Source organism: Alligator mississippiensis, chromosome 3 (assembly GCF_030867095.1).
Source record: "Alligator mississippiensis isolate rAllMis1 chromosome 3, rAllMis1, whole genome shotgun sequence".
In the NCBI taxonomy this organism is placed as follows: Eukaryota; Metazoa; Chordata; order Crocodylia; family Alligatoridae; genus Alligator; species Alligator mississippiensis.
Genome location: NC_081826.1, coordinates 155,194,403 through 155,217,098, shown reverse-complemented (window position 1 = coordinate 155,217,098; position 22,696 = coordinate 155,194,403). Strand labels below are relative to the sequence as shown.

General features: G+C 46.0%; 1 protein-coding gene across 2 annotated transcripts in view; it reads right to left on the bottom strand.

The window, feature by feature from the left end:
- Positions 1-22,696, bottom strand: part of DNAH6 (dynein axonemal heavy chain 6) — a 289,163-nt gene that overhangs the window by 123,380 nt on the left and 143,087 nt on the right. For both annotated transcript variants that reach the window (XM_059724560.1, XM_059724561.1), the window contains exons 43-47: positions 21,156-21,302; positions 20,991-21,064; positions 19,082-19,236; positions 7,323-7,554; positions 2,881-3,033 (exon numbers count right to left, since the gene is read on the bottom strand). In XM_059724560.1, the coding sequence (XP_059580543.1) occupies positions 2,881-3,033; positions 7,323-7,554; positions 19,082-19,236; positions 20,991-21,064; positions 21,156-21,302 (761 nt within the window). The remainder of the gene's footprint in view (positions 1-2,880; positions 3,034-7,322; positions 7,555-19,081; positions 19,237-20,990; positions 21,065-21,155; positions 21,303-22,696) is intronic.

Sequence of the window (22,696 nt, the reverse complement as noted above, 5' to 3'; positions counted from 1 at the left end):
AGCTGGTTTTTAAGTAAGCATATTGGCCAATACCAATCTGATTTCCGATACAGCGTGGAGAGCTACATGCAGCTGCTAAGTCTGTTGTGGTGGAAGGGGAGGGGCTAGGGAAGATGTGTGAGAGGGCCAGATCAATGTCCCCCGCAGTGAGGGAGGGGCTGGGGCAGGGGCTGGGGCAGGCACTGCCCAGCTTGGGCAGAGCAGGATGCAGGAGGAAGCCACAGCTCCATGGGAGGGCGTGGGTGAGGGGGTGGCAGCTCCTGCTGCTGTGCACACCCTGGGATGGCAGTGGGGATGTGTGCCCCAGGATTTCACAGGGTGGGGTGGATGGGCTGCAGCTGTGGGCTGGAGCCATAGCTGCACCAGGCTCTTCTTGGTGGGGGCTGGGCTTGGGGTGGGCAGTTACAGTGGGGGCTGCAGCCACCCCAAATTTTGCCATAGCCCACTCTCAGCACTGCCACTGTGCACCCGGCACAGCTCCGGCTCTTCCTGGCTCAACCCCCGCCTCCCCCCACATGCTGGGAAGAGCCAGGGCTGTGCCGGGCATGCAGCAATGGCACTGGGAGTGGGGCTATGGTGAAATTTAGGGTGGCTGCAGCCCCTTCTGTAGCCACCCTCTGAGAAGAGCCTGGCGCAGCCCCAGTTCCAGCCTGGAGCTGCAGCCTGCCCGCCCCACCCCGTGCAGATCCGGAAACACATGCTTCCCTCCCTTGCCCTCCCGCACCCCGCCCCACCCTGGCTGGGCAGTGTCTGCCCATGCCCCCTCCCACACTCACCATGAGGGGCGTTGATCTGTCCTCCCATGCCTCTTCCCTCCTGTTCCACCACAACGGACTTACCAGCTGCACACAGCTCTCCATGCTGCTGGGTTGTGCTCGTCGCTGCCTGCATGCTGCCCTGTGGCTGTGCACATGCACCGGCATTTATCAGCCAAATTATCATCTGCATCGGGCTGATTTCTGATACAGACAATTTTCTTTATATCAGTACCAATCTGATATCAGACCAATGTATTGGTGCACCTCTACTAATTTTTGTTTTAGAAAAAAGCTCGTTCTATTCTCTTCATCACCTGAAACATATCATGATGATTTTGTTTTTCACTGTATAAGAGAAAATTTATCTAGAAATTCTGAAAGATCCTTTGTATCCACATTCCTGGGATGAAGTGGCTACTCCCTAGCTATTTTCCAGAGGAAAGTGGGAATCTACCTGAACTCTTCATTTTGATTCATTGGCCCTAATAGTTGTTAGCTGGGTTGGGAAAGGATCTAAGAGACAACAGGTTTCAGCAGCTATTATTTTGGAAGATGAGATTAGGATAAGATTCCTGAAAGTTCTGGCTTTTGAAGGAGTTAAGTTTGAAAAGATCTGCAGGGGAGGATTGCTCACTGCACAGCATTTGGGCACAAAAATCACACCTTTCTGTCTTCCAACCTGTTTTTCAAAAAGTTTCTATTTTGAATTAATTGTTTTTTATTCATCCATTTGTTTGTTCAGATGTGTACTATTCACTACTGTTACTGTCATGTTAACCAAGATTACTTCTGAACTGATCTTCCCAAGATACTGTTTACAAATCTTGGTGCTTGACTAAGGCCGAAGTAATAAATAAAGCTAAGTGTATATTTTAATAAAGCAAAGCCCAACTTAATAATGATATTTTTTTCTTCTATCTTTTAGTGTAGTAGACATCTGGAAGAGGTTTGTGCTCAATAGTGTGTCAAAATAGATATATAATCTTACATGGTTTGCAAAGGACCACTGAACAAGTTGCCACTCTCTTCTGAATGTTCTAAATTCAGAGAAGTAATTGCTCCTTGCTACTGATTGGTTTGCCCAGATAAATCAAGATTTTGTCAAAAACTGTCTGCCTTTCCAATTTCCCACTCAAGTAAGGTACGCAGCAGCAACTGAACAAAACAAACAGATCAGAGGAAACAGAAGCCATAAACTATGTTTGCTGCATACAAGCAGAATGGAAGAAAGCTTTATTTGAGAAAACCTGTCAAGTTCTTCACAAAACCAATAAAGTAGGGAACTTCTTGAAAGACCATCCAATGGATTTGTTTTTAATTTTTTGAAATGCTGTGTGGTCATTCAGCATGCCTGTAGATGTGCAGGATCCCTGCTCTGATGCACTGTAGCAGGCTCGATTAATCTAATTATCACACGCCAGCAGCCTCAGTATCTTATGCAGTCAGTGTCCGCATGCTTCAAAATGGCCGCAGGGGCACTTTAACCGAAGCTCATTGAATGAGCTTCAGTTAAAGCACCCCTGCAGCCGTTTTGAAGTGCGGGATGCTGAATACACAAGACGTTGTGGGTGCTTTAATTAAAGCAGCTCCCAAGAACTGCTGTAATTAAAGTGCCCCCTCCTCCCCCACTACCCAAAGAGCATGCATATAGACACCCCAAGATGCCCTTCATCAGCTCTTTCATGCTGAAAAGAAGTGGTTCTCACAAGGTAAAGCGCTAATTTAAATTCTGGTACTAAAAACTGTAAGTGCAAATTTCCTAAATGATCAGCAATCTTTACTTACTGATGCTTTCAATAATTCATTTGGATGACATGGTTTGCTGGCCCTTCTGAAATACCTGCATACCTACCCTGGCTGAACTCTGGTCTCCAAGGGCAGAACATAAATATTTTTTTCCATATATGACAGAGCAGCAGCACTCATTAGAAGACCTGCAAATTGACCTTCCCCAAGTGTAAAGCAAATGCAATTTCCTCTTCTTTCCAGATTAGATGATAAGAAATAGATAAGGCACGTGTTAAAATGCCTATACTTACTTCTTCCAAAACAAGAAATCTAATAACTTTCATTTACCAAGCTATCTAGTACAATATATTAATATCTGCAGGGAATATTCTACCTCATCTCTGTTCCCCTCTGGTATTCCTACTTCTTTGGCTTTGGGTCTTGTAGCTGCCAGTACTTGCTCCAACTCATCTTTTTCAAACAGATTAGGCACTTCACCAGAATTTAGAATATTATTTACATCTTCCAAGAACTCCTCCACAACAATCTATAGGAAAGATTTTATAAATATGAGTTAGTTTATTAACCTGTATTCTGTAGCTATAAACCCAAAGAATGCAATTAGAAAAATAAGAAGAGTACAGTATTGAATTCACAACATAAAATGTACATCATAACAAGGAGTTTAATGTTTTTAACTGAAAAAAACATTATTTTAAAATGCTTACTTTTTAAATAATTGAAAAACATCTTGTCAGACTATTACCTATTAAAAAACAGGTCTTCCCCCATTTGTTTTTTCTCTTATGTCTAAAAGTCTTAAGAAATGTGTAGCTTCTGATCTGATCCATTCCCTGTTCAGCACTATCACTGATTGGTGTTTTTTGAGGTTACTGGTATTTTCTCTAGGATCAGGACAATTGAGCAAGCTTACAGTCACTTTTCCTAGTTCAATAGCGACTTTTCTGTTAATCCTAATCCATCAAACACTGAAGATGAATATTCTAATCCATCCACCCGCCATCAGTAGAGATGAGGAAAAGCCCCATTCCCTAAGGGCATAGCCAGCCCTGTTCCCCATATGAGAGGGAAATAAAGGCAGGGCAGGATAGAAATCAGAGCTCTCCCTACTCGCTTCTCTCACCAAGATGTGGGTCCAGCTGCGACTGTCCCCTGCCACTGGTTGGTGGTGCTGAGCAGCCCTGATACGCCGGTTCCCTGCTCTTGCCCATGCCTTTTCCCCTCACTCCCAATCCACAGCCCACCCAGCCCTGCTGGTGTCCCTCACCCACCACCCACAGCCCCCTGGGCTCTGCTGGTGCCCCTCACTCCCCACACACAGCGCCCCTCCCCACCCCCGACCTGCCAGAGGGGGCTCCCAGTTGCCAGGGTTATGTGGCCAGGGACCCAGGTCGGCATCTCCCTGCTCTCCACCAGCAATGCCCCAAGCCCCATCTGCCTCCCACGAGAGGCGGCAGCTACTGTGGCAGACCAGAGCGTGGAGCCCAGCTCCCCCACACCCCGGGTGCTGCCACCCCTGGGAGCTCTGTGCTGTCACGGCAAGGTGCTCCCTGCTTGTCTAGCAGCAGCGAGGGGCACAACTCTGCACCATACCCCTGCTGCTGCTGGGCGGGCAGGCAGTACTTTGCCATGGTGGTGAGGAGCTTGCAACGGTGGCACTGAGCTTCCTCGCACCACTCTGCCCTGCTGCGCTGGGTCCCACCTGTGGCACCGGGGAGGCCCTGGGAGGAGGGCAGCAGGCAGGGAGTGCCGAGACCGTAGCAGACAGCCCACCTCTGCCCCGTGCACATATCTGAAGGAGTATGCACCCCCCATGCCCACCCCAGGAGTGCTTGCAGTTGTGGGGAGCCAGCCCCCTCACCTCCCCCGGACAAACTGCCTGTGGCTCCATCCTGTTTCCTGCCCAGGCCCTGCAGCTGCACATAGCCCAGGGCCCCAAGCCCCACCCCAGCTGGACAGCAGCCCCAGTCCTACCCACCTCCTTGCCTCCTTCCCTCCAACACTATGGGAGCCTCAATCCCTGCCCCACCAGACTGACCTGCAGGGAGCTGCTCTCCAGGCTGCCATTTGGATGTGTCCATGTGCACATGCATGTGGTGTTCCCTGCCTGACTGCCCTTCTCCCACTCCCTCCAGCCTCTTGCAGGCTAGAATTCTGGCAGCCTGCAAGGAGAAACCCATGTTTTTCTCCTTTAAAGGAGAAAATCCATGTTCTTCACCTTAAAATGAAAACATCTGGGTTTTGCCACATTTTTCCATTGTGAATGGAAAACTTGGATCCCTGGTGATAAGGCACACATTTTTAACATTGAAAGTTATATTGGAGTAACCTACTTAAATAGTCTATTTACCTCTGGTAATGTATCATACAGTGAACATTTAACATTGTAAGCTATTAATTTTGTGATTATACAAAATCATTTTTTCCAGTAATTACTGTTAAATATTCTGATAATTAAAAGAGACCTAGCAACTAATATTTGCTTAAGGAACTATTTCTTAAGCAAATATTTTAAGTCAGCAATACAGGAGCGAGCAAACAGGTCAGCAAACCGGAGAGTCTGAGCCAGTGTTTTGCTTGGGAGAAGAGCAGGAAGCTGTGGTTACCTGGAGAGAAGGTTTGTGCATCTTAAAATAGGAACAGAAATTACACATAAACTAGTATAAGTGATCAGAATCCAGTTCAAATCTGTAACATAACAGAAGTTTAGTGCATGTAAACCACTTTCTAAATGGCCAAGAACTTTTTAAGATAAACCTGGATGAATGTAGTATTAGACTTAACTAACTTAACTTAAATCAGTTTATTGAACTTCTGTCCCAGATCTCCTCCAGATTCAAATTAACTCACAATCCCCCATGATCCCAGGATGGTTTGCACCTCCTCTACAAACCCTGCTTAACTGAGTAGGCTGGCTAGCCTTGGCCCAAGCTGTCTGTTCCAGCCCAGCAGGGAGGAATGCTCTACTGCCCCCTAGCTTCTGGCCTGAGCCATGGCAGGCATGTGGTTGCATTTCCGGAATCAAAAGTGAATGCCTGTTCACTTGCTTATTGGTTCAATCTACTCAGACTAACCTGTGAAGATTGAATCAAATCAGCTTCAGGTATGTAAATACCAATTCTAATATTATAAAAACCTTAGTCTGTCGGCCTATCCATAATGCTTTATTCACACTCTGATTGGTTGTCTCAACAGCCAATCAGTGTGCTTCAAGAGTGTTCTGGACAGGAGGCAATGGCAGGGGTCCAGCGGAGTAACACCATGACAGCGGGGACAGAATGAGGGAAGGCAAGGGGGAGGGGGGCAGCACTGCTGGCCTACCCCCCGTCCCCTGCCCTGCTCCCTGGAGATGGTGGCAACATAGCTGGCGGGTGAGGCCAACACCGCTGGCCTGGCACCCCCCAGCCCCTCAGTCCCCACTGTCATGGCAGCACCGTCCCTGTTGTCCCCCTCTGCCTCCATGGAGCAGAGACCGGATGAGAAGTGGGGGCAGAATTCCATCCTCACCCATGTCCCCCCCGTGGCAGCAGGGACAGAGGGGGTGGAGTGGGGGTGGGGGAGGGCGCATGGGGCAGAGGAGGATCCAGCTTTGTCGCTACATCTAACAGCACCCCATGCCTTTATCTATTTAAGCTTATAATTCTGACTCTGTAAAGGGGATGGTGCTGCCATGACTGTGGGGACTGAGGGGCTGAGGGGCAGCCCTGCTCCTTAGAGGTGCGGGGTGCTGGCGGTGCAGCGCTGGCCTCGCACCCCACTCTGGTGCATGGGGACAGACACACGGGGGTGGGGCGCATGGGGCTGGAGGCAGAGCAGTGGCACTGCGGGGCACTGGGTGGTGGCGCTCTGTCCCCGCCCACACACCCCCCCCCCTTCATTCTTGACAGGCAATTGACTACTTAAATAAATATTTGTTTACCCTGTTGCAATTACAACAAGCTAAATGATTAATTGGTATGGCAAACCCTGGCCTGGTTCACAGGGGCTGCTGTGGCCTGACCTGCAGGGTGCCCCCGCCCACCCTGGCACCAGTGGGGTGCTTCCAGCTTCCCAAGGTGTGGTGGAGACTCAGCGGTTTCCCAGGGCTGCACCTCACAACAAACTAGGCAAACAAGGTAAATTAGTCCTCTCAGATCTGGGTCTGGGGGAGACATCCTGTGCCCGCTTACCTCCACCTTACTTTGCAAGGCCCAGCAGTAGCTGTAGCAAGAGAAGGTGCTGCATCTGGCCAAGCACAGGAATAGGGACGGCATATACCTGGAGCTTAATAAGGCTTTTGACATGGTCTCCTCTGACATTCTCATTAAAAAAGTTAAGGAAATGCAGACTTCTTGACTACCTTGTACAAGAAGTCAGTGGGGTAGATCTTGAGCTGGTATAAATCACTACAGCTTCCATTATTTCATTTTTAGGTGCAAGCTTTATATCTACTGCTTATCCTCTCCACCACAGAGGATTATGATTCTGTCTTTGGTCCTATCATGATCTTGGCCCACTTTCATTGGGACTCCGAGAGGAATCTTCACTGATGGTCCACTCCACTCCACCATCTCATTTTACCCTTTTCTATTGATACTTTTCCATGATTCTGCATAGCTGAAGGTAGTTCTTTTATTTATCTTTCCCCGGCTACTAAGGCCTCTTTCTCTGAATAATTTCATTTTCTATACGTAGTTTTACAACTTTACCTGTTTAAGCTTATAATTCGCACTCTGTAAAGACATGATCATACGAAAAGCAAAATTTTACTGTGTTTTTCCACAACATTTTAATGGTAAAGCCACCTGCATTTCCAGTTGAACCATTTAACCATACCTGTGTGTCTGTGAAGAGGAAAACCATATCTTTGTCTTCTACTCCTGCCATTTTATACAACTTCCTCAGATCTTCATGGAAACTTTCATAGCTATAACCACGGCTGAGCTCTATTTGAAAGCATGTGTATCCACAAATGTGAGATCCAAGTCTGGTCAAAGATTGCTTGCCTGTACCTCCAACTCCAACAAGCAGAGCATTTCCCCTTTCCTGACGAATCATTCGAGCAATTCTATGGGAAAAATCAAGCACAGGGAAAATGTCAGTCGTCACATATTTCTTGGAATTTCATTATGGCACTTCAGGAGTATCGCACAGTGCAAGCCTTAAGATGCTGTATTTCCAAGCCATGGTTAGTCTCTCAAGCAATACCTGGGTCCCAAGTGTAAACAACATTCTCTGCTCCGCCCAATGGTTTTGGCAGGGAACATATATATATTCATGTAAGTCAAATTCAGACAGAATTTCCAGGCATTAATTTGGAGTGAGTTTATCTTAGTAAAAAAAAAAAAAAAAAAAAGAGTTTCTTTTGGAGACCTTCAACATTCCAGTAAAAACTCACCCAGTGTACTCTGCATTCCTTAGCCAAGTCCAGTTACAGAATATGGGTCAGCTTTGACTGAAAATAGCTTTTGACATGTTCTGACTTCAGCAGATTTGTCATTCAAATTCATTTCTAAATTGCTTCAGGAAAATCCAGCTTGACTTTCTGAATAAAGGGGGAGGCTATCAGTAGGCTAGCTAGGAAAAAAGACTAACATGTACAGTGGACTCACTTGGGGCTTGATTTTCATTTCCACTGCTCTGGCTGCACCAAAGGGACACAGAATAGACAGACATTATATCTGCACTTTCTTTAAGAGCCATCTATATTCTAAACTTCATAATAATTATTATTAATTATACTATGATATACATACTTGCTACAAAAAATAAAGAATAGAGATTTTGTGTTGACAAGATACGGCCCTTAAAGGAAGTTCCTGAGTTGGCCCACAAGTACAAAAATGGGATTTAGGCAGAATTTAGGCAGAATCAAAGGAATAATCCAGAATGACCCTGCTCCAGGAGGCGCAAAACTCATTAGGCACCTAGATTCATTCAGCACATCCATATCAGCCTGCAAAGTTTTGTAGGCATCTATACAGTGGCTTGTACAAATGACTGGAAGTAATCCAGTTTGAGCACCTACGCTCCTATGTCTCAGGTTTCTAACTCCAGAATGGAGCTGAGGAGTTGCTGAGTCTCCATCTGCATTCTCAGAAGGGTCTGATACATTTAGCATCTTCAAAGAATACTTGAATTGCATTTAACAGTATCATGCTCAGTACAAAGCTCAGTCACCCTGGCCACTTTCACTTATAAAATGGCTAGCTGTGGTAGCAGTACCCTCCTTTTACATAGTAGCTACTAGTTAGAATACTTGCCTAGGAAGTAGGAGGCCGAGATTTTAGGCCTGTCTGACCCTAAGGGAATTCATACACGCATCCCCTAGCTAGGGTGGCCATTGGTCCTGTTTTATACCGGACTGTTCTGTTTTAAAACCCTTTGTCCCCTCTCTGTTTCTGAATGAGGAATGGACTGCAGAAAGTCCTGTTTTTTCAGTTCATTGGTGGAAATGCATGTCAATCATTTGTCCACACAATTCTATTGGCTGTGCCTGGAGGTAGGGTGGTGCACAGCCAGGAGAAGCAGAGCTCAAAGGCACCCAGGGAAGGAGGTTGAGTGGGAGTTGTCCTTTTTGCAGTGGCCCTACTCCTTGCTGCTGATTCACCAAGGAGGCAGTAGCCCCCACCCCTCACCAATAATTGGCCAAGGGTGCTGGTGGTCCCCCTCAGCACCAAGGGGGTCCTGTATTTTGGCGATGTGTCAGTTACCACCCTACCCCTAGTTCCAAGGAAAGTATGCTAACCACCAAACTAGGGTGGGCATACTGCAGCCTTTCTGTTGCAATTAATGCACGTGAATACACTGTGGAGCTTTTTGTGCTGGAGTTTATTCATGCACAGCATACTGAGCCTGGTCAGAGCAGCCCCAGCCGGCAGCAGCCCAGTGCTGTTCTGACTGGGCTCAATGTTCTGTGGAGGGGCTGGCTGAGACATGAGGGTGCTTCATTGTGTGGCTAGCCAGGAGGCAGCCCCCACACTGAAGCACCCTTGTGTCCCAGCCAGCCAGGTAGTGCCTGCACATGTACTGCTGGGCACAAAAAACTTCTGGAGCACACTAGTACTCATGAGGCAGACGTAAAACTCAGGCCTCCCACTTCCTGGGTAAGTTACAAGGGGGAGAGTTACAAGTACTAGCCTGCTCCAGAGTCTATTAGTTTTGTGCACTCTAAGATGTTTACTGCAGTCTTTCCTCATAAGTCAAGTCCCCCAGACCCCAAAACATTTTTCTTGCACTCTGCTGGAGCCTCTCCAATTTGTCCACATCCTTTCTGTAGAGGGGGACCCAAAACTCAACACAGTACTTCAGATACGCCTCACCCTTCCTGAATAGAAGGGAATAATCACTTCCTTTGATCTACTGGCAACACCCCTACCAATGCAGCCCAGTATGCCATTAGCCTTCTTTGCAACAAGGGTACACTGTTGGCTTATATTCAGTTTATTGTACACTCTAACCCCCAGATCTTTTTTAGCAGAGCTGCTGCCCAGCCAATCTTCCCCCAACCCATACCAGCACATGGGATTATTCTAAGTGCAGGATTCTTTGCACTTGTCTTTGTTGAAACTTATGCCATTTCTTTTGGCCCAATCCTCCAATTTATCTAGGTCATGCTGAATCCTAGCCCTACTCTCCAGTGTATCTATTATTCCCACTAGCTTGGTGTCATCTGCAAAATTGCTAAGGGTTCACTCTATGCCATCTTCCAGGCCGTTGATGAAGACATTGAACAAAACTGGCTCCAGGGCCGACCCCTGGGGCACTCCACTTGATACCAGCTGCCAACTAGGCATCAAGCCATTAATTACTATCCTCTGAGCCTAATGCACCAGCCAGTCTTCTATCCACTTTACAGTCCATTCATCCAGCCCATACTTCCTTAGCTTGCCTGCGAGAATGTTGTGGGAGACTGTATCAAAACCTTGTTAAAGTCAATATACCACATCCATTGGTCTCCTCGCATCCCCGCAGCCAGTCACCTCATAATAGACAGCAATCAGGTTGGTTAGGCATGATTTGCCCTTGATGAATCCATGCTGACTGTTCCTAATCACCTTCTTCTCTTCCAAGTGCTTAGAAAGGGATTCCTTTAGGACCTGCTCCATGATATTTCCAGGGACTGAGGTGAGGCTGGTTGGTCTGTAGTTCCCTGGATCCTCATTCTTCCCTTTCTTAAATATGGGCGCTATGTTTGCCCATTTCCAATCATCTGGGACCTCCCCATGAGTTTTCACCATGAATTTTCAAAGAGGATGGCCAATGGCTCTGCAATCTCACCAGCCAGCTCCCTCAGTACTCTTGGATGTATCCCATCTGGTGCCATGGACTTGTATATGGCCAGCTTTTCTAAAGAGTCCCTAACATGTTCTTTCACCATTGTTGGCTGCTCACCTCCTCCCCAAACTGTGCTGCCTGGTGCAGTAGTCTGGGAGCTGAAACAGGCATTGCATAGTTCACCCTTTTCCACATCATCTGACACTAGATTGCTTCCTCCATTCAGTGAGGGACCCACACTTCCCTGATTTTCCTTTTGTTGCTGACATACTTGCAGAAACCCTTTGTGTTACTCTTCACATCCTTTGTTAGCTGCAATTCCAATGGCACTTTGGGCCTTCCTGATTTCATCCCTGCAGGCCCAAAATCTTATACTCCTCCCTAGTTGTCTGTCCAAGATTTCACTTCTTGTAAGCTTCCTTTTTGTGTTTTAGCTCACTGAAGAGTTCCCTGCTAAGCCAAGCTGGTCTTCTTCCATACTTGCTAGTCTTCTTGCGCACTAGGATGGTTCGTTCCTGCATCCTCAGTAAGGTTTCTTTGAAGCACAGCTAGCTCTCCTGGACTCCTTTTCCCCTCAGACTGGCCCACTGCTTCCCATGCCATGGTGGGCCAGCTTCTCCCCTGGCTTGGGCTTGGTCCTCCTCCTCCTCCACATGAGGCCCGGGCCCACTCCTCTCCCCCCCCCACTGCTCCCATTGCGGCACACCTACTATTCCCCCAACCTGCATGGGACCTGCTCCTACCTCCAATGCCGCCAAGTCATCCCATGGTGGGCCCTGCAGGCAGCGATGATGGAAGAGAGGAGGGGCGAGCTGAGGCCAGAGCTGGTGGCCTCACCCCACAACCGGCATCCTAATTCTGCTCTCCCCCAAGCCGCCGCCACTGTTACCTGCAAGGAGTAAGGGGGGGGGTGAGGCCACTCCATCTTTGCCACTTGCAGGGAGCAGGGCAGGTAGGAATAAGCTAGCCTCAGCCCCTCCCTCCCATGTCCCCACCATCATGGTGGCACTTCACTGGCCACCACCTCCTGTTGGAACACTTGTCCGCACTCTGATTGGCTGTTTGTCAGCCAATCAAAGTGTGAATAAAGCATTATGGACAGATGGACAGACTTAGGCTTTTATAATATTACAATTTGTGTGTGTGTGTGTGTAGTAAGATATATTTGCGTGTGTGAATGAATGAGTGTAGAGTGATTGGTAAAGGCAGAAGTAAGCTACATGCCAGGAAACAAGTTACCAAATGGTGAATCATGTTGAAGGCTGAAGAAGCCAGTCTGTACCAGGAGGAGAAGATAAGCAGGGGAAACGATTGAAAACAAGGTTTGGAAAATATCTTGAGGTTAGAGATTCCCCTTTGTGACTGACAAAGCCAACACTGGTGATAACAAAGGAATGTTGTAAACAGCGTGATTAAAGAGCAACACTTTGGACAATGATGCATGAGCATAACCATATGGCAGGATGGAAAAGTACCCCAAGTTTAAACAAAGACTTGGTGCTCCCTATAAAAGGGAGAGTCATCTCATACTCCTAGGCTGGCCACCTAGTGCAGTACTGAGCAACGGACTTTGGTAACTATAATATCTGCAGAGTGATTGGGATTGAGTGTGTGTGGGTATGTATAAGCACTCTTTTGAATGCTTATACATTTACCCCCAAAGGTAAGCGTGTGTTCTCTTCTAGGTTGCCGGATCTCCTCTGGTGGGCTTTAAACTAGGCTCACTGGGGGGAGAGGAAGATGAGGGCAGAGCAAGCCGTGGACCACCAAACCATGTGGCACCCACAAGGACAGCCCAGCCTGAAGAAGAACATCGAGAACCTGCAATCCATGGGGCGGCCAGCAGTACACCACAGGTAAGCAATAAGGGGCCCTTTGGGAATCAGAGCTGGGGGGGCAGCAAAGGCACCAGTCACAGGGCTCAAGTGCCTATATACTAATGCTAGGAGCATGGGGAGCAACCAGGATGAACTAGCACTCCTTCTAGCAGAAAACACCTACAACTTAGTAGGGCTAACAGAAGCCTGGTGGGATTCTTCCCATGACTGGGCGGTACATATTGAGGGTTATAAACTGTACAGAAAGGACAGAGTGGGGAAGAAAGGGGGAGGGGTTGCTCTCTATGTCAATGAGTAATATACATCGACCCTTATCAAGACGGAATCGAAGGAGGAGAAAGTAGAAGGATTGTGGGTTAGGTTACATAGGGGTCAAGGAGAAAGGGATTTGGTGGTAGGGGGCTGCTACAGACCCCCACACCAAGGGGAAGAGCTAGATTTGGGGCTCCTGAGGCAGCTCTCAGAGACCATAAAAACTAAGGAGGCAGTAGTCATGGGGGACCTAAACTACCCAGACATCTGCTGCGAGACGCAGACAGCAAAGTCCAATCGTTCACGCACGTTCCTATCCTGCGTACAGGACCTTCACCTGACATAGGAGGTACATGGTACCACTAGGGGGAATGCCTTACTGGACCTGGTATTGGCAATGGGAGATGACATGGTAGGAGACCTACAGATCGGTGGTCACCTGGGGGACAGTGATCACTAATTAATAGAATTCATCATAAGATGTTGAGTGGGTAAGGTAACTAGTAGGGTGAAAGTGCTAGACTTTAGGAAAGCGGATTTCAATGAACTCAGGTGACTAGTCAAGGACGCACTGCAGAGTAGGAGTTTTGAAGAGATGGGAGCCCAGGAAGGGTGGCTGTGCCTTAAGGAAATGATCCTTTGGGCACAGAGGGAGATGATCCCAATGTGAGGAAAAAGAGGGAAAGGGGCCAGAAAGCTTCCCTGGCTGACCAGAGAAATCCAGAGCAGCCTACGGGCTAAAAGGGGAGCATATAAAAAGTGGAAACAGGGAGAGATTACTAAAGAGGAGTATACCTCCTCTGCTCGCGCTTGTAGGCAGGCAGTTAGATGGGCCAAAGCTACCATGGAGCTGAGGATGGCATCCCAAGTAAAGGACAACAAGAAATTGTTTTTTTACATATATAGGGAGTAAAAGGAAGGCCCAGGGGGAATAGGACCCCTATAAAATGAGCAGAAGCAACTGGTGACGGACAGGGAGGACAAGGTTGAACTCCACAATGAGTTCTTTGCCTCAATGTTCCTAAGTGAGGGGCAAGACAAGTCTCTCACTGGGACTGGGGAGAGGCAGCAGCAGGGTGCCAGACTACCATGCGTAGACCCTGAGATGGTGCAGAGTCACTTGGAGGAACTGGATGCGTTTAAGTTGGCAGGCCCGGATGAGCTCCATCCGAGGGTACTGAAGGCACTGGCTGACGTCATTGCACAGCCACTGGCGGGAATATTTGAACACTCATGGTGCATGGGCCAGGTCCCGGAGGACTGGAAAAGGGCCAATGTGGTCCCATTTTCAAGAAGGGGAGGAAGGAGGACCCAGGCAACTATAGGCCAGTCAGTCTCACCTCCATCCTTGGCAAAGTCTTTGAAAAAATTATCAAGGCTCACATTTGTGAGAGCCCAGCAGGAAAAATTATGCTAAGGGGAAACCAGCACGTGTTCGTAGCAGGTAGATCGTGCCTGACTAATCTAGTCTCTTTTTATGACCAGGTTACAAAACACCTGGACGCAGGAGTAGGAGTTGACGTTGTTTACTTAGACTTCAGGAAGGCCTTCGATACGGTATCCCACCCCATACTGGTGAACAAGTTAAGAGGCTGTGACTTGGATGACTACACAGTCTGGTGGATGGCGAATTGGCTAGAGGGTCGTACCCAGAGAGTCGTAGTGGATGGGTCGGTTTCGACCTGGAAGGGTGTGGGCAGTGGGGTCCCGCAGGGCTCGGTCCTTGGACTGATACTCTTCAATGTCTTCATCAGCGACTTGGACGAGGGAGTGAAGTGTACTCTGTCCAAGTTTGCGGATGACACAAAAATGTGGGGAGAAGTAGACATGCCGGAGGACAGGGAACAACTACAAGCAGACCTGGACAGGTTGGACAAATGGGCAGAAAACAACAGAATGCAATTCAACAAGGAGAAATGCAAAGTGCTGCACCTAGGGAGGAAAAATGTCCAGCACACCTACTGCCTAGGAAATGACCTGCTTGGTGGCACGGAAGCGGAAAGGGATCTTGGAGTCCTAGTGGACTCCAAGATGAACATGAGTCGGCAGTGTGACGAAGCCATCAGAAAAGCTAATGGCACTTTATCATGCATCAGCAGATGCATGACAAACAGATCCAAGGAGGTGATACGTCCCGTCTATCAGGCGCTGGTCAGACCGCAGTTGGAATACTGCGTTCAATTTTGGGCGCCACACTTCAAGAGAGATGTGGATAACCTGGAGAGGGTCCAGAGAAGGGCCACTCGTATGGTTAAGGGCTTGCAGGCCAAGCCCTATGAGGAGAAACTAGGGCACCTGGACCTCTTCAGCCTCCGCAAGAGAAGGTTGAGAGGTGACCTTGTGGCTGCCTATAAGTTCATCACGGGGGCACAGAAGGGAATTGGTGAGGTTTTATTCACCAAGGTGCCCCCAGGGGTTACAAGAAATAATGGCCACAAGCTAGCAGAGAGAAGATTTAGACTGGACATTAGGAAGAACTTCTTCACAGTTCGAGTGGCCAAGGTCTGGAATGGGCTCCCAAGGGAGGTGGTGCTCTCCCCTACCCTGGGGGGTCTTCAAGCAGAGGTTAGATAGGCATCTAGCTGGGGTCATCTAGACCCAGCACTCTTTCCTGCCTATGCAGGGGGTCGGACTCGATGAACTATTGAGGTCCCTTCTGACCCTAGAATCTAGGGATCTAGGAAGCTATGAATATTATAGTCAATAAACACGGCATTTTGCCTTGTCCCCCTCATAAGGTCTTGCTCATTATTTGAGGAAATTGGTAGGTAATTTATACAACACTTCTCCTTGTACCACCCCCCCCCCCCGGCCCCAAGTCCCCGGCATGCAGCTAGGCTGGTGGCAAGCTATATTCCCTACACACCAGCTTGAGCCACATGGGTGCAGCTGGTGTGGCTCCTTCCCGATCCAGCCACGTGCCAGGGACTTGGGATGGGGTAGGAGATGCAGGCTTCTGCCTGTCCCAGCCCATGACAGTTCACCCAATTCCCTAAGTGTCCCTCCGGTCCAAATAATTTTTCACCCCTGCTCTAAAAGTCCACGTTTAAACCTTTTTCCGTGTGTTTGTGGCAAAGTGTGACAGGATCTTGGTTCGGAGTATTTCATACATTCAGGATTCATAGATTGTTAGGGGCTAGAAGGGAACTTGCAGATCATTGGGCCCAGCCCCCCTGCTCTAGGTAGGAAGACAACTGAGGTTTGGAGACCCCAGCGAGGTGACTGTCTAGTCTCTTCTTGAAAACCTCTAGGGCAGGTGACTGAACAACCTCTGGAGGGAGTTTATTCCACAGTTTGGACACCCTGACTGTGAAGGAGTTTTTCCTGGTATTAAGCCTGAAGTGGCATTCCAGGAGTTTATATTCATTGGGGGTGCCCTAGTGAACAGTTGTTCACCAAGCTCCTGATGCCCTCCTCTGATATAGCGGTAAGCCACTATCGAGTCCCCTCTCAACCTTCTCTTCTTTAGGCTAAAGAGGCCCAGGTCCCTCAGCCTTTCCTCATGTGGCTTGCTTTGCAAGTCCCTGATCATACAGGTGGCTCTTTTCTGGGGCCTGTAAAGTTTTTCCACATCATTATTGAAGTGCAGCACCCAGAACTGGATGGAGTACTCAGAATGAGGTCTCACCGGTGCTGAGTACAGCAGGAGTATCACTTTCTTAGTTTTACATGAGATGCAATGGTTCATGCATGCAGTGTGTTGTTTGTCTTCCTAGCTACTGCCTCGCACTGATGGCTCGTATTCATATGATGGTCGATCATTATCCCTAGGTCCCTTTCGACCATGGTTCAAGTCAAGCTGTCGCCACCAAGCCTATACATATGTTGCAGGTTGTTTGCTCCCAGATGGAGCACCTTACACTTGGAAGTATTAAACTTCATCTGGTTCCGGTCTGCCCAACTCTTAAGCCTGTTCAGGTCTGCCTGTATCTGCAACCTACCATCTGACATGACCTCACTGCCCCATAACTTGGTGTCGTCTGCAAACTTGGCCAGCAAGCTTTTCCCTCCCCCATCGAAATCATTGATAAAGATGTTGAAAAGCACTGGTCCAAGCACAGATCCCTGAGGGACACCACCGGCCACTTCATGCCAGGATAACACAGATCTGTTCATGAGAACTCTCTGGGTCCTACTATGTAGTCAGTTTCCCACCCACTGAACTGTCAAGCAGTTGAGCCTGCAGTCTGCCAGTTTTCCCACAAGGATATCATGGGATACTAGATCAAAAACCTTTTGGAAGTCTAGGTATATAACATCTACCACATCTCCTGTGTCCAGCTGGTGAGAGACCTGATCGTAAAAGGAGATGAGATTGATAAGACAAGACCTACCCGCAACAAAGCCATGCTGCCTGGCATTCAGAATCTTGCCTTCTGCGAGCGCATTACACATACATTCTTTAATGAGGTTTTCCAGGATTTTCCCTGGGATGGAGATAAGGTTGATTGCCTAGAGTTGCCTGGGTCCTCTCTCTTCACCTTCTTGAAGATGGGCACAATGATGGCCCTCTTCCAGTCGTCAGGGATTTCCCTGGTGCATCACAAATTCTGAAAGAGCTTTGCCAGGGGTTCTGTGATGACCCCAGTCAGCTCCTCCAACACTCTCAGATGGAGTCTATCTGGTCCTGCTGACTTATAAATGTCAAGCTTTTCTTATTGGTATTGTACCCACTCAGCATCCACAGTGGGGAGGCTGTCAGTCTTGGCATGTCCCCTATGAGCCTTATCTCGCTTGACATTCCTCATGGTCTGGTGAAATATCAAAGCAAAGTGGGCATTAAGGAGTTCAGAGGAACCCTTAGAGACTTACCTGGGGAGGATCCGAGAGGGAGCCCTGAGAAAGCTGAGCACTGGAGCCTGTGGGATTCAGCATGTGTAGCCCAGTGAAAGGACTACATATGCAGTTTTACCTTCACTTCCACTTTGTTTATGAGCACTCTGAGAGGGGTTTTGTTTCCTTGTTTGCAAGCAGTGTTTTGAGCTTGAAGGCCCCATTTTATTTGCATTATTTTCTGGATGTTGACTGAGGGCATGCCAGAGGCCTGGGAGAATTGGGGCAACCCAGACCCAGAGAAAGATCTTGGCTCAGGGTATTTGGGAACCCTTAGAGACTTATCTGGGGAGGACCCAGGAAGTAAGGGGATCCCACACTTCTGCCTTTGAAGTATATTAATGTTTATGTTGTTTCCTTTTTTCTCAACAAAATTACTTTTGATACTCAGGGATCAGGTGTCTTGACAGCAGCAGTATAACCTACCGCCACCTCACAGGAGACTGGGAAAAAGATTTCATTGACAGTTCTAGCACTAATCCCTTGGAAGGAACCCAATGGCTTTGACCAGGTGAGGAGTGCACCCTTGACAATACTGCAGCTGGCATGTGGACAGGGAGTAGGGGAGGTGGAGCCCCAAGTCATCAATCCATCACTCCATGAGTAACCCCAGGGGGGAACCCATAATAGCACTGCTGAACCCTCCTTTTTCTTCATAACACCAAAGACATGGCAGGTGAGTTGGAGGTGGTCCCCTCCTAGAGTGCTCACAGATAGCCCCTGCTGGAGCACAGGCTCTGTCACACAAAGACATTTCTACTTGACCAGACGGGTAAGTGGTCACTCAGACTGGAGAGCCAAAGGCAGCCAGGCATGACGCTGCCCACTTCACTCTGTTATGTGTCATTGGCTACAAAAACAGGCACATCTTAAAGTGGATCTTTGAAGTGCTTTATGTCAGATTCCTAAAATGATATTTAGAAATCTAGAGGGCATAAGAGTCACAGAGACTGATAGTACTCAGTGACTTCAAGGTCCACATGGATGACAAATGTTGAGGCAGTGCAGTATTTCAGGGGCATCAGGATGATAAAAGAGTTATCTGAGATGGTTGCTTGCTCAATCTATTGAGACAAACTCATTATCCAGGGCTCATTCTGGAATTACGTTCTTTTCCTGATTTTAACATTATCTCCCTCCATTTCAGGTTTAATATTGTTTATATTTACAGATCATAGGATTAATATAACATTTCTGTTTAGCAAGAATTCTGTGGTTAATTCCATGCATATTTAAAAAAAATACATCCTTTCAGGGGATAAACCTAAGACTGATCATACAATTTTAAATACTTTTCAAAATAGCTTGAGTTCACTTGTAAATGCTAACCATTACATTAAAATAGAAATATTTCTGCAGCATTAACTAGCTTACCAGAATCTTAATTGTATTTACCTTGAAACATGCTCTATGGCATCCTGGAAGAACACCAGTTTTATCTCCTTAGCATTTGTTATATTGTAATCATCCAGATAGTCTTGCAAAACTGTTACAATCTTTTCCATGTCAGTCAGATCTTCATAGATCCGATCGGCTTTATCTGCCCCAAACTAAATGGAAATTATGTGCAGAGAATAAGATAGATGATATCCAAATGAGGGGACACTTAAATATGCAATTCCTGCAATTTGGTAGCTGAGATACTCAAACTGGTTGTACAAAATGTAGATGCTGCATGAATGTAGATGCCTAATCAGTTTTGTGGTCACTGACGTAAGAGATTTTGGATCATTTTTTGCTATATAAATGCCTAAATTCTGTTTAGGAGCCTAATTAACAACTATGGATCTGGCCCTCAAGTGCTGAGCACACAGCGATTCAACAGGTTAACTGGGGAAATTCAGCAAGTTTTTCTGGGTTTTTCTCCATTTTAATTGTATTCAACAGTTCATTAAAACAACATCCATCCTAATCCACATCTTTAAAATTTGGGGTTAAAATAACCAGCTGGGTTGTTCTAATCCTATTTTTAATCTGTTTCATACCTCAGTTCCTGCCAAATCATTCTTACCAATACTTCAAAGAATTCATCTATTTTTGCTCTCCCCTATTCTAGCCGTTTAAAGCTTGGTTTTCACCTGAATGGCACATGAATTCTTTCCTACTCAGCTAGCTTCAAAAGGAGATTTTTCCTGAGGCTCAGTGCAAAAGATTTCTTTACAAGGCATCAGTTATCACTTGCAGAAATTAGTAAAAGCAGAATAAAAAGTTATCCCCATGCAAAGAAAACAGGGATGCAAAGTAAACGTGTACTCTCTGTGAGAGACCCATGTCCCTAGTGGCCCATACACTGAATATTTTTGTTACTATTCACATTTGTCCCTTTTATTCTCTAATCTAGCTAACTGAATGCTTCAATCTCTCCCTGGCATAATCTCTTTGCTAAATACCATTAGTGTTTAAAAATACGCTTTAAAGATTTAGTTTGTCCTTAGTGTGCATGAACTGTACTAGTGACAGCTTCCTTTTCTATCAATTCTACATAGACTCTAAAGATCAGAATTCTATCTGAAATCTCTTTCTTCTGCTGGTATAGCAATTTTTTAAAGAGAGAGTAATTACTCTCCCTTAGTAATTGTTAGTGCATTCTGTAAAGGGAAATAGCTGTTGAAACCAATTATCTTGACCTCTCTCTGGTCCCAACTTATTCTGAAGGGAATAAGCCTCCAAAGAAGAATCAAATTGATATCAGCCAAGTGTTCCGTAATTAGGATCACTTACTTTCACTTATCTCCTGTTTGGAAGTCACTGGTCACTAGTGACAGAAGCTCAAAAAGCATCAACTTCCCTCACTAAAAACAGATGAGCTACTCTATTCAATTTTCAGGTAGATTATTTACCTCCTCCTAATACAAGGACCATTTCTGGCACTACACATACAGTTTTGTCTATTTACATCTATACTCAAGTTCCCTGAAAAGTCTTCCACAGCTAGGACAACAGTGTGAAATTTCATTTTGGTGAAGGTATTTTACAAAATGTGAAAGAATCATTTTTCTTCTAAATATAACATAAAGTGTCATGCTCAGTTGGATGCAACCCCCGCCCCTCCCCCCCCCCCCCGCAAACCCCCTCCATTCACTTTTGTGGTATTGTCTTTAATTATGCCAAGAGTGAAATAGATCTGTACAGTTTGGATTAATTTAATAATAAAATTAATATTAATATTATAATTCATGTATAATACAGTTATATCACAGTTTGCCCTGAGACTAACAAACCCTGACATTATATTCAACAAAGCAATTAAAATTAAAACCATAATGTAACAGTCTATGAAAAATTAGATTTCGGAAATACTTACTTTAAGAAAGTCCCCAAATATGATTGGTTTATTTAAAAAGTAATCTGGGTCAACTGGGATTCCAAAATGTTTGCCTACAAATTAAAATCCTAGGTTAGTTATATTTTTGTCTCATATATTTTAATGCATAATACAATAGAAAATGGAATAAACAGATCCCCTTACTGGCCATTTCAGATAGCATGGAATGAAAGTACTGTTTGTCTTCACTGTTAATGAGGCGGTCATGGAAGATTCTTTGACATTCATGAGAAAAGAGTCTGAAGACTTGCATATGGTCTCTGACTGAGCCAGGATCACACTGAAGAATGCCTGTGTGCAAAATATGTGGACAACAGTTTCACTGGTGTAACATATTCTATAGTTATTTTTAACAATATCTAAATAAATTATTAAAAAGGTCTGTGTAGACAATTCCCAGGGTCAGTGTCAAAGGTGTTTAGTAGCTGTTGAGGGTGCGCAGTGCCCCAAGAGGGTCAAATGAGAAATCTGAAAGAAACAGATTGAAAGAAAGGTATATATGAAGTATACCTCTTGGGGAGAAAATACAGAGGTAAGGAGGTGATTGCAGAAAAAGGAAAAGAAGTAATTACATTGTACGACATCTCTCTAAAACACAAGAACTACATGTAAAAACATGAAGTAATGAATCTCCTATTATATATGCAGGAACAGAGCTCCAGACTGAGATATGGTGGCACAAAACTCATAACTTGGAAAAATGTCACCTATGTGAGAGAGATCAGAAGAGGAAAAATTTGAGGTAATGTTAAGTGTATTGATTCTCATTGTTGTTAATTCCAACATTATTGTATGTCAGTAGTCAGCAACTTTTTTAGGCTGCAGGCTGGAGTGACCCATTTCAGGTCAGAAGCAGGGAAGGGACTGGCACCAGAACACAGCTGCTGCTGTTGCTTTTCCCTGTAGCAGCATGAGGAGGATGTCAGTAGCTGACACTTTTTCCCACAGTGGCAGGGAAAAGCAACTGTTGCTGAAGCAAATTAAAATGCCAAATGCAACTGAGGCTCCATGTCCACAGGCCAGATCCAACCTGCGGGCTGTAGTTGCAGACCCCTATTGTATGCAGATAGAAACCACCAAAGTTTTTTTAACTGTTTCATACTAACAAGTGTATTATAACAAATATTCACAATGCTTATATATATAGTTTTAAAAATACATATTCTGTATAACTGCTGAGCTGAAATATGAAGAGACTAAAATACTGTGAACATAAAATCTGTCACAAGGATCAAACAGCTCATCAAATATCCAGCCACCAGTATTGGTAATTGTCAGAGGCTTCAGAGGACATTTAATCCCCGCACAAATAAACCACACCCAATATGTAATATTGGACATAGAAAAATAGTTTCCTTCTTCACTTCAATAAACAATCATATTATGCCATGAAAGCATGAGATTTGATTACTTTTATTGGCTTAGCTTGGATAGCTACAATTATCATCTGTAGTAATAAACCTGTCCTGCCATGGTATTGCACTATAACTGATGAGCCCCTTCAACTATGAATTCTACAGGCTGGCCGTATGTTGAACTTATTATCAGTTATAAATGTATAACCCTTCAGTTTCTTTGAGAATTGTAAGTGTCCACTCAATCTTGGATTATGGGAATGAAGAACTGCTCATCCTTTACTCTGCTTTTCTGGGCAGCTCTGTTAAATTGCCTCCAGTTTTTCTCTT